The sequence below is a fragment of the Natator depressus genome, chromosome 3 (assembly GCF_965152275.1).
Source record: "Natator depressus isolate rNatDep1 chromosome 3, rNatDep2.hap1, whole genome shotgun sequence".
Classification (NCBI taxonomy): domain Eukaryota; kingdom Metazoa; phylum Chordata; order Testudines; family Cheloniidae; genus Natator; species Natator depressus.
The window spans coordinates 177442836-177455606 of NC_134236.1; the positions used below are offsets into that span (position 1 = coordinate 177442836).

Consider the following 12771-nt stretch of genomic DNA (forward strand, 5'->3'; position numbering starts at 1 on the left):
AACTCTTTCTTGATCTTTTAATTATTCTTTGCATGTGCTTATTTCTCATGTTACTCTGTTTTTATTTTCATAAATAAACAATTGAGCCAGATCCTCAGCTGCTGTAGATTGGCATATTTCCACCAAAGTCAATGGACTACATTGATTCACACCAGATTAGCATCTGGCTCATAATATAAGGGTCTAGAATTTTTTGGCTCATTTGTTTTATAGCTTTCCAACCAGTTGCAATGCACGAATGAAATATTAATTTATAAGAATGGGCTTAGCTTTGTCTATTTCACTTTTGAACTACCTTGCCTCTCCCTCCTCAATCATGAAAATAAATGCAATGTAACAAACCACCTCCCGTACACTAAATCTAGATCCATATTGTGGAGCTGAAGTATTGTAGGGTGTTTACCAAATTCTGGTCCTATGCACCTTGTAAACTTCCCATTCAGGGCCTGATTCTGACCTCACACCAGTGTAAAACTGATGTAACTTCACAGAAGTTACTTCTGATTTACAGTGGTGTAAGAGGACAATCAGGCCCATAATATGGAATTTAAATGATGCAGATGGCTTTTTTGCAGGACATCAGCACAGAAGTGAACTTCCCCCTGAGTCATTTTCTCTCTTCCCCTCCCCACAACTTTGCCCCACTTTAAGCCCAAACCTACAACTTTTGCACAGCCAAAATTTCCACTCCGGTCAAGCAAAGGAAACAAGATCAGACTCTAACTAGAAAGTTATATTTGGAAGCTAATTTTAAGCCTTAGGAAAATAGCAACTTTAGGGAGAGAAAAAACACTGACATTAAAGTAGCTCGTAGATATGTAATTTTGTTATTTTATATTTTCTTTAAAATATTTTTTCTAATATTCATTTCATTCTCACTGAGACACAAGTTCTAGCCTAGATTTTGTACAAACCATTCTAATTTCTTAGATTCTGTTCCAGACAAAATATTTTTTTAGCCACATCAAATCTGAGTAACATTGATCAATTATGACAGCTTTGCCTGCCCCTGGAGGAATTTCAAGATATCAGCCCTATCTTGAAATGAAAACAAGCCTTTTATGAACAACTGAAATGGATGTTGCAATGTTTCATATCATTAAAATAACTTATACCAGTCAATTTTAAATGACTATCTGGCATAAGTGGTTCTGATATGCCACACTTCAAACAAAAGTATCTAAAATTTGTAAATCCAGCCAAATCTATTTATATCCATTAGGTAGCTTACTGTCTTTGTTTATTTTCCTCCTGTTCTTATTTTAGCTTCTGTCATGTTCCATCAAGCATAAAAATGATGCTTTTTAATGCATTTGTACCATTTCATGCGGCAGATGATTTAGTTTGTCAATGGGAAAGGTTTGCGAAGGTAAGGTATTGTTCAGATCACAGGACATTTTACTTGGCCATCACATTTTGACATTTGACAAGAAATTAACTAGAGGAAAGAACAGCTATTGAGAAAATGCCCAGTGACAGAATGTAAATGATTTAAAGCCAATTTCATGAAGGACATAAGCTCCATTTAAATCTAAAATGGCATGAGAGATACACAGAAAATATTTGCAATATGCCTTTGCAGTCTTACCCAAATCTGGATGTCTTACTGCACAATCAAATACTTGTGGTATATTATTATAGGCTGAAACTCCCATATATCAAAGACCATACCTGGGAAACTGGCCTTTAAAATAAATGACAAAGACTCAAACTAGAGAGACAAAAAATAACAGGATAAGACAGCTTGAAATTAGGCGGGATTCATTTCTTAAATAGATGTACTATTTTCCTTAACTTCAGTTTCATGATATAATATTTCTCCTGTTGATAATTTACAGCAATAAACCAGGTTTGTCTGAAACAGGTAAACTTGGGTCTAATATGAGTGGTAGTCAACATATAAAACTATGGTCAGTAGATATGGAAGAGGGAAAAAGGGGTAAATGATAAGGGTAAAAGTAGGACAGAAGTGGCAGATGACAAAACAGCTTCTGAAGGAAAAGCATTCTGAAGAGTCAGCTGTGCAAGTTAGACTGGTACTTTGGCAGATCTGACTTACATAATAATTGACACAAGCAGTAGATAAATCAAGCTGATGCTGACTTAGGGCTACAAGGCTATCAACAAAAGGAGAATTAATGCCCTTTCATTTCAAAGTGTAAAAGAGAAAAATACTTGCCTGTTGTTCTGCTTTTCTGATGATATCATTCTTCAGGATTCTCACTCCTGGATCTTTGCTACTTCGAGTGAAATGATCAGGAATTCTTCAATTCTTCAAGCATTTTGACCCCTAAGGTCTGTGGCTGACACATGCCATCCTCTGCTAGTATATATAATGCCCCCTAATGTCCCAGTCACTTCCTGTGTTAAGAGATGACTGTTTCAGGATGATGAGGCAATTCAAAATGATTAATTATTTGGAGGGGCTCACCGTGGTTCTTCCACACTCATGGTGACATCTCTATGTATGCTCGCATGCATGTCATGGTCAACTCCTAAGACAATGAAGCCATGAGCAGGGCCACCAATCTGGAATGGTTTTGAGCCACTCAGCACTCTTCCTTTCTCCCTTTAAAGAAAAGGCCATTGGGGAGGGGGGAATTACTCACTAATACTAGCACCAAGAAGAATAGCCAGGTCTTCCAGTACTGAGAATTATGGAGCAGGCAGTGAAGTGCCAAGTGGCCTGCTAAACACAGGCACTTCTGTATTGGGAAAAGAGCAGAGAGCCATGTGCATCTGCTAAGAAGGCGAAGCATATTGAGACAAGTGCTGAAGAGGCTGGGGCAAGTGCTAATGTGCAGAAGGGCTGGAGCAGGCACTGAAGTGCCAGAACACCAAGGACACAGGCACCGAAATGATACTGAAGTGGACTGGAGTGCTCAAGGCAAAGACCTCATAAATTAGGTAACTGCTTTTGGACTAACTGGAAGGGAAGAGATTACTAAATGCAAGGGATCTCATTTGGGGGCTGCTGGAGTGATGGAGACATGCAGGATCTGCTTAGGGATCTCCCCTGACTGCACTGGGACCATAGGCTAGTTTCAGACACCAGGTTAGGTCTGTAGTGCTGGCAGCTGGAAAAAACATGTTGAGGCCCAATCCACTGAAGTAAATGGAAATTTTGTTAGTGCCTTTAATGTAAGCAGTGTTTAATGAAGGACCAGGCTCCTGTTTTGTAAGATGAGCAAATGTGACTCAAGAGTTATTGATTAAGTAATAATGTTTGATGGGAAAAGTCATCTTCTGGCAAGTATTGACTATCTGGAGGAGCTGAGGACCCAAGGTGAAAGTCACAGCCTTTAATCCAGCCAGCGATTAACTACTAGAGTCATTACCATTAAAAACATTAATATATAAAAGCTGGAATACCAAATAAAAACCAAATACTATTTTATATGCTAAGCAACTGAACGGCAGATAGCTATGAATGTGGGACTGTTAACAGTACTGGCTTTTTTCCTAACAGTTAAATCAACCAACCGGAAAGCAGGACTTCATTCTGCATATACTGCTAGGTTTATAATTAAGAGTTAATATGGAACACGGACACATGGTTTTTACAAAATCCTTTTCCTGACCATAACTACATTTTAAGCCTTTCACAGGATGCTGATATGTATTTATGAAATTGAAAAGCTAGCATCATACATAACAGCACTGCAATATTACTAGTGCACTACTGTATTTTATGCTAGGGTAAGATTAAGAAGGGCAGCAATTGCTTATGAGATTACATAGGGTATATGATTAAAAACCTTATTGAGATTAATATTATTGATCCAACTGTGTGTTAGTCTGAGGTTAAATGAGAACATTTCTGACACAGAACAACCACCTGATAAATAAACAGGAAGATTGACACAACCATCTCCCAAGCAGCGGCCAAACAGATCTATCAGCAAAGCATACAGGTTTTGACTGCAATTCTGAAGCTGGAGGCAGAATTTTAAAGGATGTTAAAGCTCATTTGTTGCAAAATACTGTATGGCAGCTGTATCAATAACTCATTTAAGGAGATGCTGCTTACAAAGAAAGGCTCTTTTATCACAAAGGGCCACCTGGCATGGAGAAGTTAATGAGATCCTAGAGGATTTTCAAATAAAAGGTTAACATCTATTTGACAGTGGAAGAATCTCTCTTGATAATTTACATTAAACACAATCCTTTGCTGTACTTTCACATACAGTTGCTCAGCATTTGCTGGGAGTTTTATTTTTTAAAGGATGATGTTCCTTCTAGAACAGATTGATGAGTAACACAAATAGATTGTTTTATGAGTCAAAATCCTCTTCTAGTCCCCATTAAGAATCTGAAATTCCTGACATCTGTACATTCTGATCTTCTATAGATAATTATATTTAAGCCCAAAGAAAAAGGGTGCATCTTCTGAGAAAAACACAGCAAGAGTGACAGATTTAAGCATAAATTCCTGAAGGGGGAAAGGCAAATATTACAAGAGCATTATCACTGCTGATACTGGCTCTTAATAAGCGAGTCAGCTTAAATAAATTGCATTTCCAGAGGAATTCCTTGATAATATATTTTACCAAAGTAGTTTCTGAAGGTCTTTCTCAGGGCTCCCAGGAGCCGTGTGTTAATAACTGATGAGACAGGTTGGGGTTGAGTTCCCTGCCTCTGATGAAGCTCACCTCACGTTAGACACTGCCAAAAAACACCATGGCCAGAGATGATGAATCCATGGGACTCACAAAAATACTTCCAAAGAGTAAATGTTTTGCCTTTGGAATTAACCAGGCAACACTCAGCATCAGAGGGGTTGGACTAGATGACCTCCTGAGGTCTCTTCCAACCCTAATCTTCTATGATCCTATCAAACATCCCTTCATACTCCACCTTCCATGTTTCAAATTACATAAACTGAATGCTATGCGCGATGTATTTTTCCCTCCTCTGTTGTACTTGGGGAAGAGTAATCTGTCACGGCTCTGCTTACTCTTTCCCCTTTTCTGCCAAGGGGATCTCAGAGGAATACATGGCAGTGCACTCCCCAGACCACTGAGGCTGTACTTTTGCCATCCTTACATGAATCATACAAGGTGGTGGAGAAATGGCTCCTTACTCCCTCGCCCTCATGTATGTGGTCTTGTGAGGAGCAGCTGGACCACAATCAAGCCTGTAATATATATAGTCTAAATTATCTCTTGTGGTATTGTATCAGTTTTTAAATCACTTGCATTGGTTTTCAGTTTGAGTGAACATTCTCTGTAGGAACTACCTGTTAAGGAAGTGATCATAGCAGGTGTCCAATGAGTTTTGACATCTCATCCCACTGTGAGTTATTACCTTCCCTTGTCTCAAGCTGCACATCTGAGTTTCTCGCTGTTAGACTGAAGGGTCTCTTTTTATAGATTCCAGATGTTTGTGGCTAACTGAATTCAAGGCCCATTTTTGGACTGCCTGTGTAATCCATGCATGAGTCACAGCAGTGAGTTGTCACCGCTGTCTCCAACCATGTACTATAGAACTACTCTCTTCCCTTTCTTTTGTAGTACAGTACATTCTACTCTGTGAATCACCTTTAGGTAAAAAATAGGACAGATGATGACTCTGTGTTCACTTAATAACAGAGACTCGAGAATAGGCATCCCATAATTACAACACCAGGTTTAGTGGCATTGTAACAAACTGCACAAAAGGAAGCTTGAATGGACAATGGTGTCACTGGAACTATGGGATGTCTCGTAATTATCAGCTGTAACAAAATTAATAAGACCACTGAGTAAGCATTTAGTAATAAAATATGAAACTTCAAAGCTCAAGTTTAGTCCCTTACTCCTGGGATAGCAAAGGACATGGTTGGGCACTGAGCCCAGGGTCTTGTGTCCTACCAAAGAGTCCCCTCTCACCCACTTGGGAGCTGTACTACGGGCTCTGAAAGGAATCTTATCCAGACAGTTCATCAAGAAGAGCAGTTATCTCTAAGGTTCCACTCCTGCAAAATGCTTAACTTTACACTCATAAGGCGACCCATTGACATCAATGGGATGATTCACAAGCTTAAAATTAATCATGTGTAAGCGTCTGCAAGGTCAGGGCATAAGTTGGGCGACAGAAAAGTGCCCAGAGTATTCCTGGAGGGAAGAAAACACAAACAAAACAAAACATCTTTTAAAAAAATACTGTGTGTGAGAGAAAGGGTGTAGTATATGAGTGTATACAGCTTGTTTACTACACAATGGCAGGCGAGGTGCAGAACTGACTAAGCTTTGGGTAATCACCAGTAGAAGTGCATCAAGCCAGCTTTTTCTTTACCGGAGTTCTGCATGTGGAGGATTCGCTGGCTTAGGCCCAGAATTCATGGGGGTATGATCCCCTGCTGATTCAGAATGATGTCAGAATTGCACATGAGTACTTTTATTCTATGTCTGATTAGAGTAGCTGACAATTTAATAAACAACATATGGTACATTTTAAGTGAAATAATGAGGTAGTGGAATTATCATGGGCCTGATTCCTGTCTCCCTAAGTATAAGTCAGGAATAATGCAATGGAAATCATTGGAGATTGTCACAGGGTCACCACGGGCTTCTTCCCTCTTGAGCCTGCACCCTGTGTCTAGGCTGGTATAATAAAGAACCTTCCATGCCTTCTTTTGCTGGATCACCCAGTGTCTTTATTTACAGTGTTCATGCAGTTCCCAGATCCCCCAACAGCTTGTGCCGCATAGACCCTCCCCAGGGTCTCCTGGCTTTTGAGGCTTCCTTCTTTGGTAAGGAGACAGCAATACCACCCTCCTGTCTCTTCCCAGGTCAGCCTCCCCACTGAGGCTTGCCCAGGGCTTTTATAGCCCTCTCATGCCTCAGCCCAGCTGTCAGTACTTAGCTCAGCATGTTCCTCTGAGCCAGCCCTCATTAGGGCTTGCAGCTGGGCTCCCTGCTGAATACCTGTGTCTCTTCTCCTGGCCAGTGAGCAGGCTACAGCCAGCATTTTGGCAGGGCCTTAAAGGGGTTTACCCCTGCCCTGCCACAGAGATACGCAAAGGGTGAGATTAAAAACAGGCCTAAATGTTGCAAATGGTGGAAGCATTTTAAGCTTTATTACAGTATAATGCAAGGGAGGAATTTTAGCTAATCATTCTCCTCTCACACTGGCATGATGCATGTCCAACCTCTCATTTCCTTTCTTCACAAGCTTGAAGAAATATTTACTTGAAGAAATATTCATACTTTCACTTCTCCAGTCAATTACTCATCTTACCCACATCTCCAGAACATACCTGGCAAAGAAGCGGTCCAAAGCTTTCAAGCCCTTACAGTATTTTCTCTTTCTCTTTTATTTTTTTTCCAGTGATATGTTGAATAGCAACAGTCTCTGTTGTTTTATAATATACCCACTATGCATAGCTTTTGAGATTGAATAATTGCCAAAGCAAAGCTGAGGTTTTTAATAATTTTCAAAAGTCATTTTGGCCCTGGTCCTGCAAACACTTAAGAACATAGGTCACTTTTCTCATGTGAATAGTCTCATTGTAGTAAAAAAAAAAAAAAAAAATCTGCTCATGTTCATATTACTCATGAGCTTAACTGTTTGCAAGATCAGAGCCTTAGCATACTCAGAATACTAAATATACTATAAAGCAGTAAAGACCATCCCTTAAATATAAAAAGGAACTACAAGATGTGCTTTTTCCCGTTAGACACCCCCACATTTTTCATCATCAGTGAATATTTGTCTACATAGTACTTACAGGAGTGAAGTAAGTTGTTGGGAATCTTTGAACTGCAGAACGAAACATAAATTGCCTGAGTTTTGAAAAAGAAGCAATTAAGGTCATTTGAGACACACTCTTACTGCTACTTACAGTTTCACCAACAGTTTCCACCTGCTTCTATTTCAGTATAAGAAAATGTATCTGTCGTTCTTCTCAATCTCAATAGGCAATATAACAGAAGTCATTCTGTACTGGTGAAATATACTGTGAAACTAAGAGACTTAACCGTATCTTTCCCTAGGTATATAGAGAAAGATAGCTAAACCACTTTTATTAATGATAATTCACTACTACTACTATCTATAAAGAGCCCTATTTACAAACTCAAATGATGTAGGTATCTTAATTCATGTTTAGGCACCTGCAGATGGAAAAGGACTGTTTTTCAGAGGCACTGAGTACAAACAACTCTCGCTGGAATGAGTATTATGGCCCCGATCCGGCAAAGCACATAAACTCATGCTTAACTTGAAGCACATGCTTCAGACCCTGAAGTCTATAGAACTGAAACATGTGGTTAAAGTCAAGTACATACTTATTGCATGGGGATGGGCTTAAGCATGTGTTTAAATGCTTTGTCGAATCAAGGCCCTATCACAGAGATGGGAGTCAGGACACTGACTATGGGGCTGATTCATTGAAGTTAATGGGAGATTTCAATGGGCTTTGGATAAGACATAAATGGGAGTTGTAGGTGCACAGTAGCTCTGAAATTCAGGTAAAAATACATGAAAATAAAACAGTCTAAGAAAATGAGAAGATAAGAATGTTGATTTACTTACTTGGATGCAAACTTGGGCACTGGAACAGGGAAAAGATTATACTGTCCTGGTGCAGTGTCAATATCCTGGAAGGAATGGGTAGTATAGACAGGACAGTGACAGGTAATCAAGGTTTGACTTCATATTACTGATTTCTTCACTAGCATCTGCAGTCACAGACACAACTCTCATTTAAATCAACAGGAAAGATATGCATGTATCTGAGGGTGGAATTTGGCTCATATACCAGGCCCATCATTTTGTATTGCTATGTTTTAAGGGTCTGATCCTACTCAGCTGTAGCTCCCAATGAAGCCAATGGCATATAGAACCTTTCATCTCAGGAGCTAAAACCTCATTCTGATTGATTAAGCCTTGCAACACCCCTCTGAAGAGCAGAAGAATATTTATACCCACTTAAACATAAACATTTTTTAGAGTAGGATGCTGAAAAACTAAATTTAAATTATGTGGTTAAATTTTCAGATGTGGAGGGAACAGATGCATTCATGAATACAGGTGTGCACAGCTGCAAAACCTCCACAGCGGCTAGTCCAAGCAAACCCATTATATTGGTGCCCCCAGCCGAAAGACTCAAAGTTCATATGCAACTTACTCTTACTCTCTCTACCCACTCCACTGAAACTACTATGTCGTGCCAATTAGTGAGAGGGTTCAGACAGAGGATGAAGGCCCTTCCCCTGGCAAATTGCAGAGGTCAGAGGAAGAGAAAGAAAGAGAGCCTACACTCAGTGTTCTCATCCACTAGACTAGGTAACGTTTTGTTTGTATTATAAGCCATTTTAGGAACGTGAACCCTGTTCCTTCTTCCCCTATGGCAGTTCAGACTTTACTGAACCTGGAGATTGCAGGTGGCATGAATAATACATGAGCAAATGGTGGCCAGGATCTTCTGATGGCCATTTGAGGGGTGCAGAGCTCTTTTACAGGGGAAGCCCCTCTTGGCCTCCTTTCTGCCCTAGGTACAGAGCTGGTTGACATGGAAAGGAGAGACCGAAGTCCCAGTGACAGCTATATCACTCATTGGAATCTTGAGGGGGGCTGGGAGCCATCTAAAAAGTCTAACCCTTTCCTATATTTGTTGCAGGATTAAGGTATCTGACAGGAACAGGCTAAGAAGATCAAGGTGGCTGGAGCCTATCAATCAACCAGGATCAGCTGCTTTATATACCGAGCAAAATGAGGGGGGGAAGGCTGGATATAGAGAAGGAAGTTCTTATTCCAGACTGTACTAGACTCCAAAGGTTTCTTCTCACTCAGTGACTGTTTATACTCTGGGAGGACCAGTGGGTGGGTCTGAAAAAGCCTAGCCTGTGACAATAGCACTCAGGGCTTGTCTAGTCTGGGATCAAAGGTACATTTTTAAAATATGACACCAAAACCATATAAAATAATACATTTTAAAGTTCTAGACAGGGCAAATTGTAATTAATGTGTGCAAGCTGGGAGAGGTGACCTTAAGCTCCCCCTTATCTTTTTTCATTTAGAGATAGCTCTGACCACTATTTTGTTTTTACCTTATCTTTAAAACATAAGGTGTTGGGACTTTTCCTTGGTGTGCTTTTAAATGAATATGTAGCTGGATTTTTTCCTGCCAAATCTACAAAGCTAGGAGGAATGTATGTATAAACATCTGGTAGCGTAAGATCAGCTGTTGGTTGGAAGATGGAACATCTCTTTCTGCCTTCTCCTTTAAAATTATATGTCGCTTTCACTGGGTTGAGCTGGGCTTCTTCAATAAAATCCCGTACTATATAAGTACCTGGCGTAGGTGTTGGCTAGTAAAAACAAACATAATTTAGGCTGAGATTCTTGTGCAGTTCTGCATTTCTACTAAAAGTGTATTTGACATGTTATTTTGAACTGGCATTTGTCTTTGTTTTAATTAAATCCAGTCATTCAACGCCTGACATATGCTCACATTTCAGAAGTTATTGGATCCTGGTCATTTCATCTGTGAAATTGTTAATGACAAATATTTCTTTTTCTAAAGAAAATAATTAAAACAGCCAATTGAACTATCAGCATGATGTTCTAACATGTAAGCTACCCACAAGAAGCATCTTGTTCTTGCTCAGAAAGACCTATGCCCAAGAGCTGCAATCAAGCCTCCAACTTAAATTGCTGTAACAACAAATTTCTACATTTCAACTTGATTGACAAGATAGTGACTGCTTCCTCACTTCAAGGGACCAAACCACAACTGAACTGGAACACACCATTTGAATTACTGTTTTCATCTTCGCTTTCTACCAGTGAAAACATCCAATTTGTGTTAGGTACAGAAAAGCAGGAGGAAAAAAAGATACAAAAAATATTGGCTACAGAACATTTTGCTGTCAGTCCTGCTATAAAATTTAATGGCGTCAGATGTGCTTCTCAGTGGAAACTGCTGATTTGCTTAGGGCTTTCTTCAGCTGCAAATTACCCCTGTGGCTGCTGGCCTACAGAGGCTCTCTGAGTATTTTGCACTCCACAGCCACAGAGACTATTCCAGACTGCAAGAGGTTTCTTCTCACTCAGATGCGGCTGAAAGATGAGGATTTTGGATTTACCCAGATGCCCTGAATCTGCTTCTTTCTCAACATATTCTCTGTATTTTCTGAAGTGCTAACATGGGAAAATAGGTTGTTCCTTGCTGGGGGGTCAATCAAGAAAGACATTTTAAATGGCTTGTGTTTATGAAGGCTTCTCCCTAGCTGGCAGCTCCAAAATCAGTTGTTTTTGTAGTGTGGATTCCGCCTTTAAAAAGCAAAGTCATTTTAGACCTTACCTATGATGGGCAAATACAGTATACTAGAACCTTTAGAAAAAGAACCATCTTTAAACATAGTTCATGCTACAAAAAAATTAACAGAGCTAGGCTGGGGATGGAGCAGGAGGTGGAGTGGAGCTGAGGCTGGGGCCAGAGCTGGGCTGAGCTGGAGCAGGGAGGGGAGCTGAGGCTGAGGCCAGAGCTGGGCTGGGGGCAGTGAAGAGCGGTGGGTGGGGCCGGAGCTGAGCTGGGGTGGAGGGGAGCTGTGGCTGGGGCCGGAGTTGGTTGGAGCAGAGCAGGGGGTGGAGCTGGTTGGAGCAGAGCAGGGAGGGGAGCTGCAGCTGGGGCCAGAGCTGGACTGGGGGCAGTGAAGAGCAGTGGGTGGGGCCGGAGCTGAGCTGGGGTGGAGGGGAGCTGTGGCTGGGGCGGAGCTGGTTGGAGCGGAGCAGGGGGCTCTGCAGCTGGGGATGGTGCAGAGCTGTGGCAGGGGGCAGAGCGGGGCTGGGTGGTGCTCCCTCCCTTCCCCCCCATGGGGGCTGGCTGAGGCCCCACCGCGCGCCCTCCTGAATGTTCCACTCCACCTCCCTAGGGGGGGGCGCACCCCACAGTTAGGTTGCTCTAGGACATCCAAAGAGTAGAAAAGTCATTTATACATACACTCACAATTCTAACATAAAACAGGGTGGACGCTCATAGAGCAGTTGTGGTGATATATATGAAGAATTCTTTAAAAATCTAACATTCAATTCCTTTGTGAACTGATTCCAAGTTATAATTATAAAAAGTCATATATTTTTAATCCATTAAGAAACTTTAGTTCTATGTACAGGCCATTCAAAGGCCATTGAAATCAGTGGAAAGATTCCCATTGACTTGAAAGGGCTTTAGATCGGGCCCCCTATGAATGTCTAGATTATAATTTCCCAGCTCTATCTGAATTAATTAATTTCCAGCAAAAGACTCTGCCATTCCTCCACCACTTTGGATGCAGCTGGCGTCATTCAAAGGTTTCTGAGTAAGTCAAGCAGTGACCTCTTGAAAAAAAGATTCCAGTGCTTTTTTTGAAGGGAAAAATGAACATGTTTACAATCCCTGAAGGTTTAAACAACCTAGAAATAGAAATGAATGATGGAGAAGGATTAACCCACCCTTTCTGGGCTGGCCATTCACCCAGTGCCTGATGATTATTACAGCATGTGGATGTAGCTGGGGGGAGCTTGAATGGCTCCTCCTTTCGTGTCTTCGTTTGTTTTAATATTAAGCTTAGTTTATTGTACTTGTTATATTACATGGCATATCAACAATGTGAAAGGACCAGCCCTCTGCCCCAGAGGCTAGGGAGCTGGCAGGAAATCCCACCACTACTTCATGCTCTTCTCAAACTGGAGGAGCGGGTGCCTTTCAATAAGGGACTGCATGTGCTGCGTGTCAGCTCAGGGGCTGCTGCTGTAAGGAGATAGCAGGCTAAAAGTCTAATTCACGACTGGGGACCAGATGCA

General features: G+C 41.1%; 1 protein-coding gene across 1 annotated transcript in view; it reads right to left on the minus strand.

Moving 5' to 3' along the window:
- STPG4 (sperm-tail PG-rich repeat containing 4) overlaps window positions 1-12771 on the minus strand; it is a 31112-nt gene that overhangs the window by 12620 nt on the left and 5721 nt on the right. The window contains exons 3-5 of the mRNA XM_074949390.1: window positions 10035-10295; window positions 8518-8582; window positions 7712-7766 (exon numbers count right to left, since the gene is read on the minus strand). Of these exons, the coding sequence (XP_074805491.1) occupies window positions 7712-7766; window positions 8518-8582; window positions 10035-10295 (381 nt within the window). The remainder of the gene's footprint in view (window positions 1-7711; window positions 7767-8517; window positions 8583-10034; window positions 10296-12771) is intronic.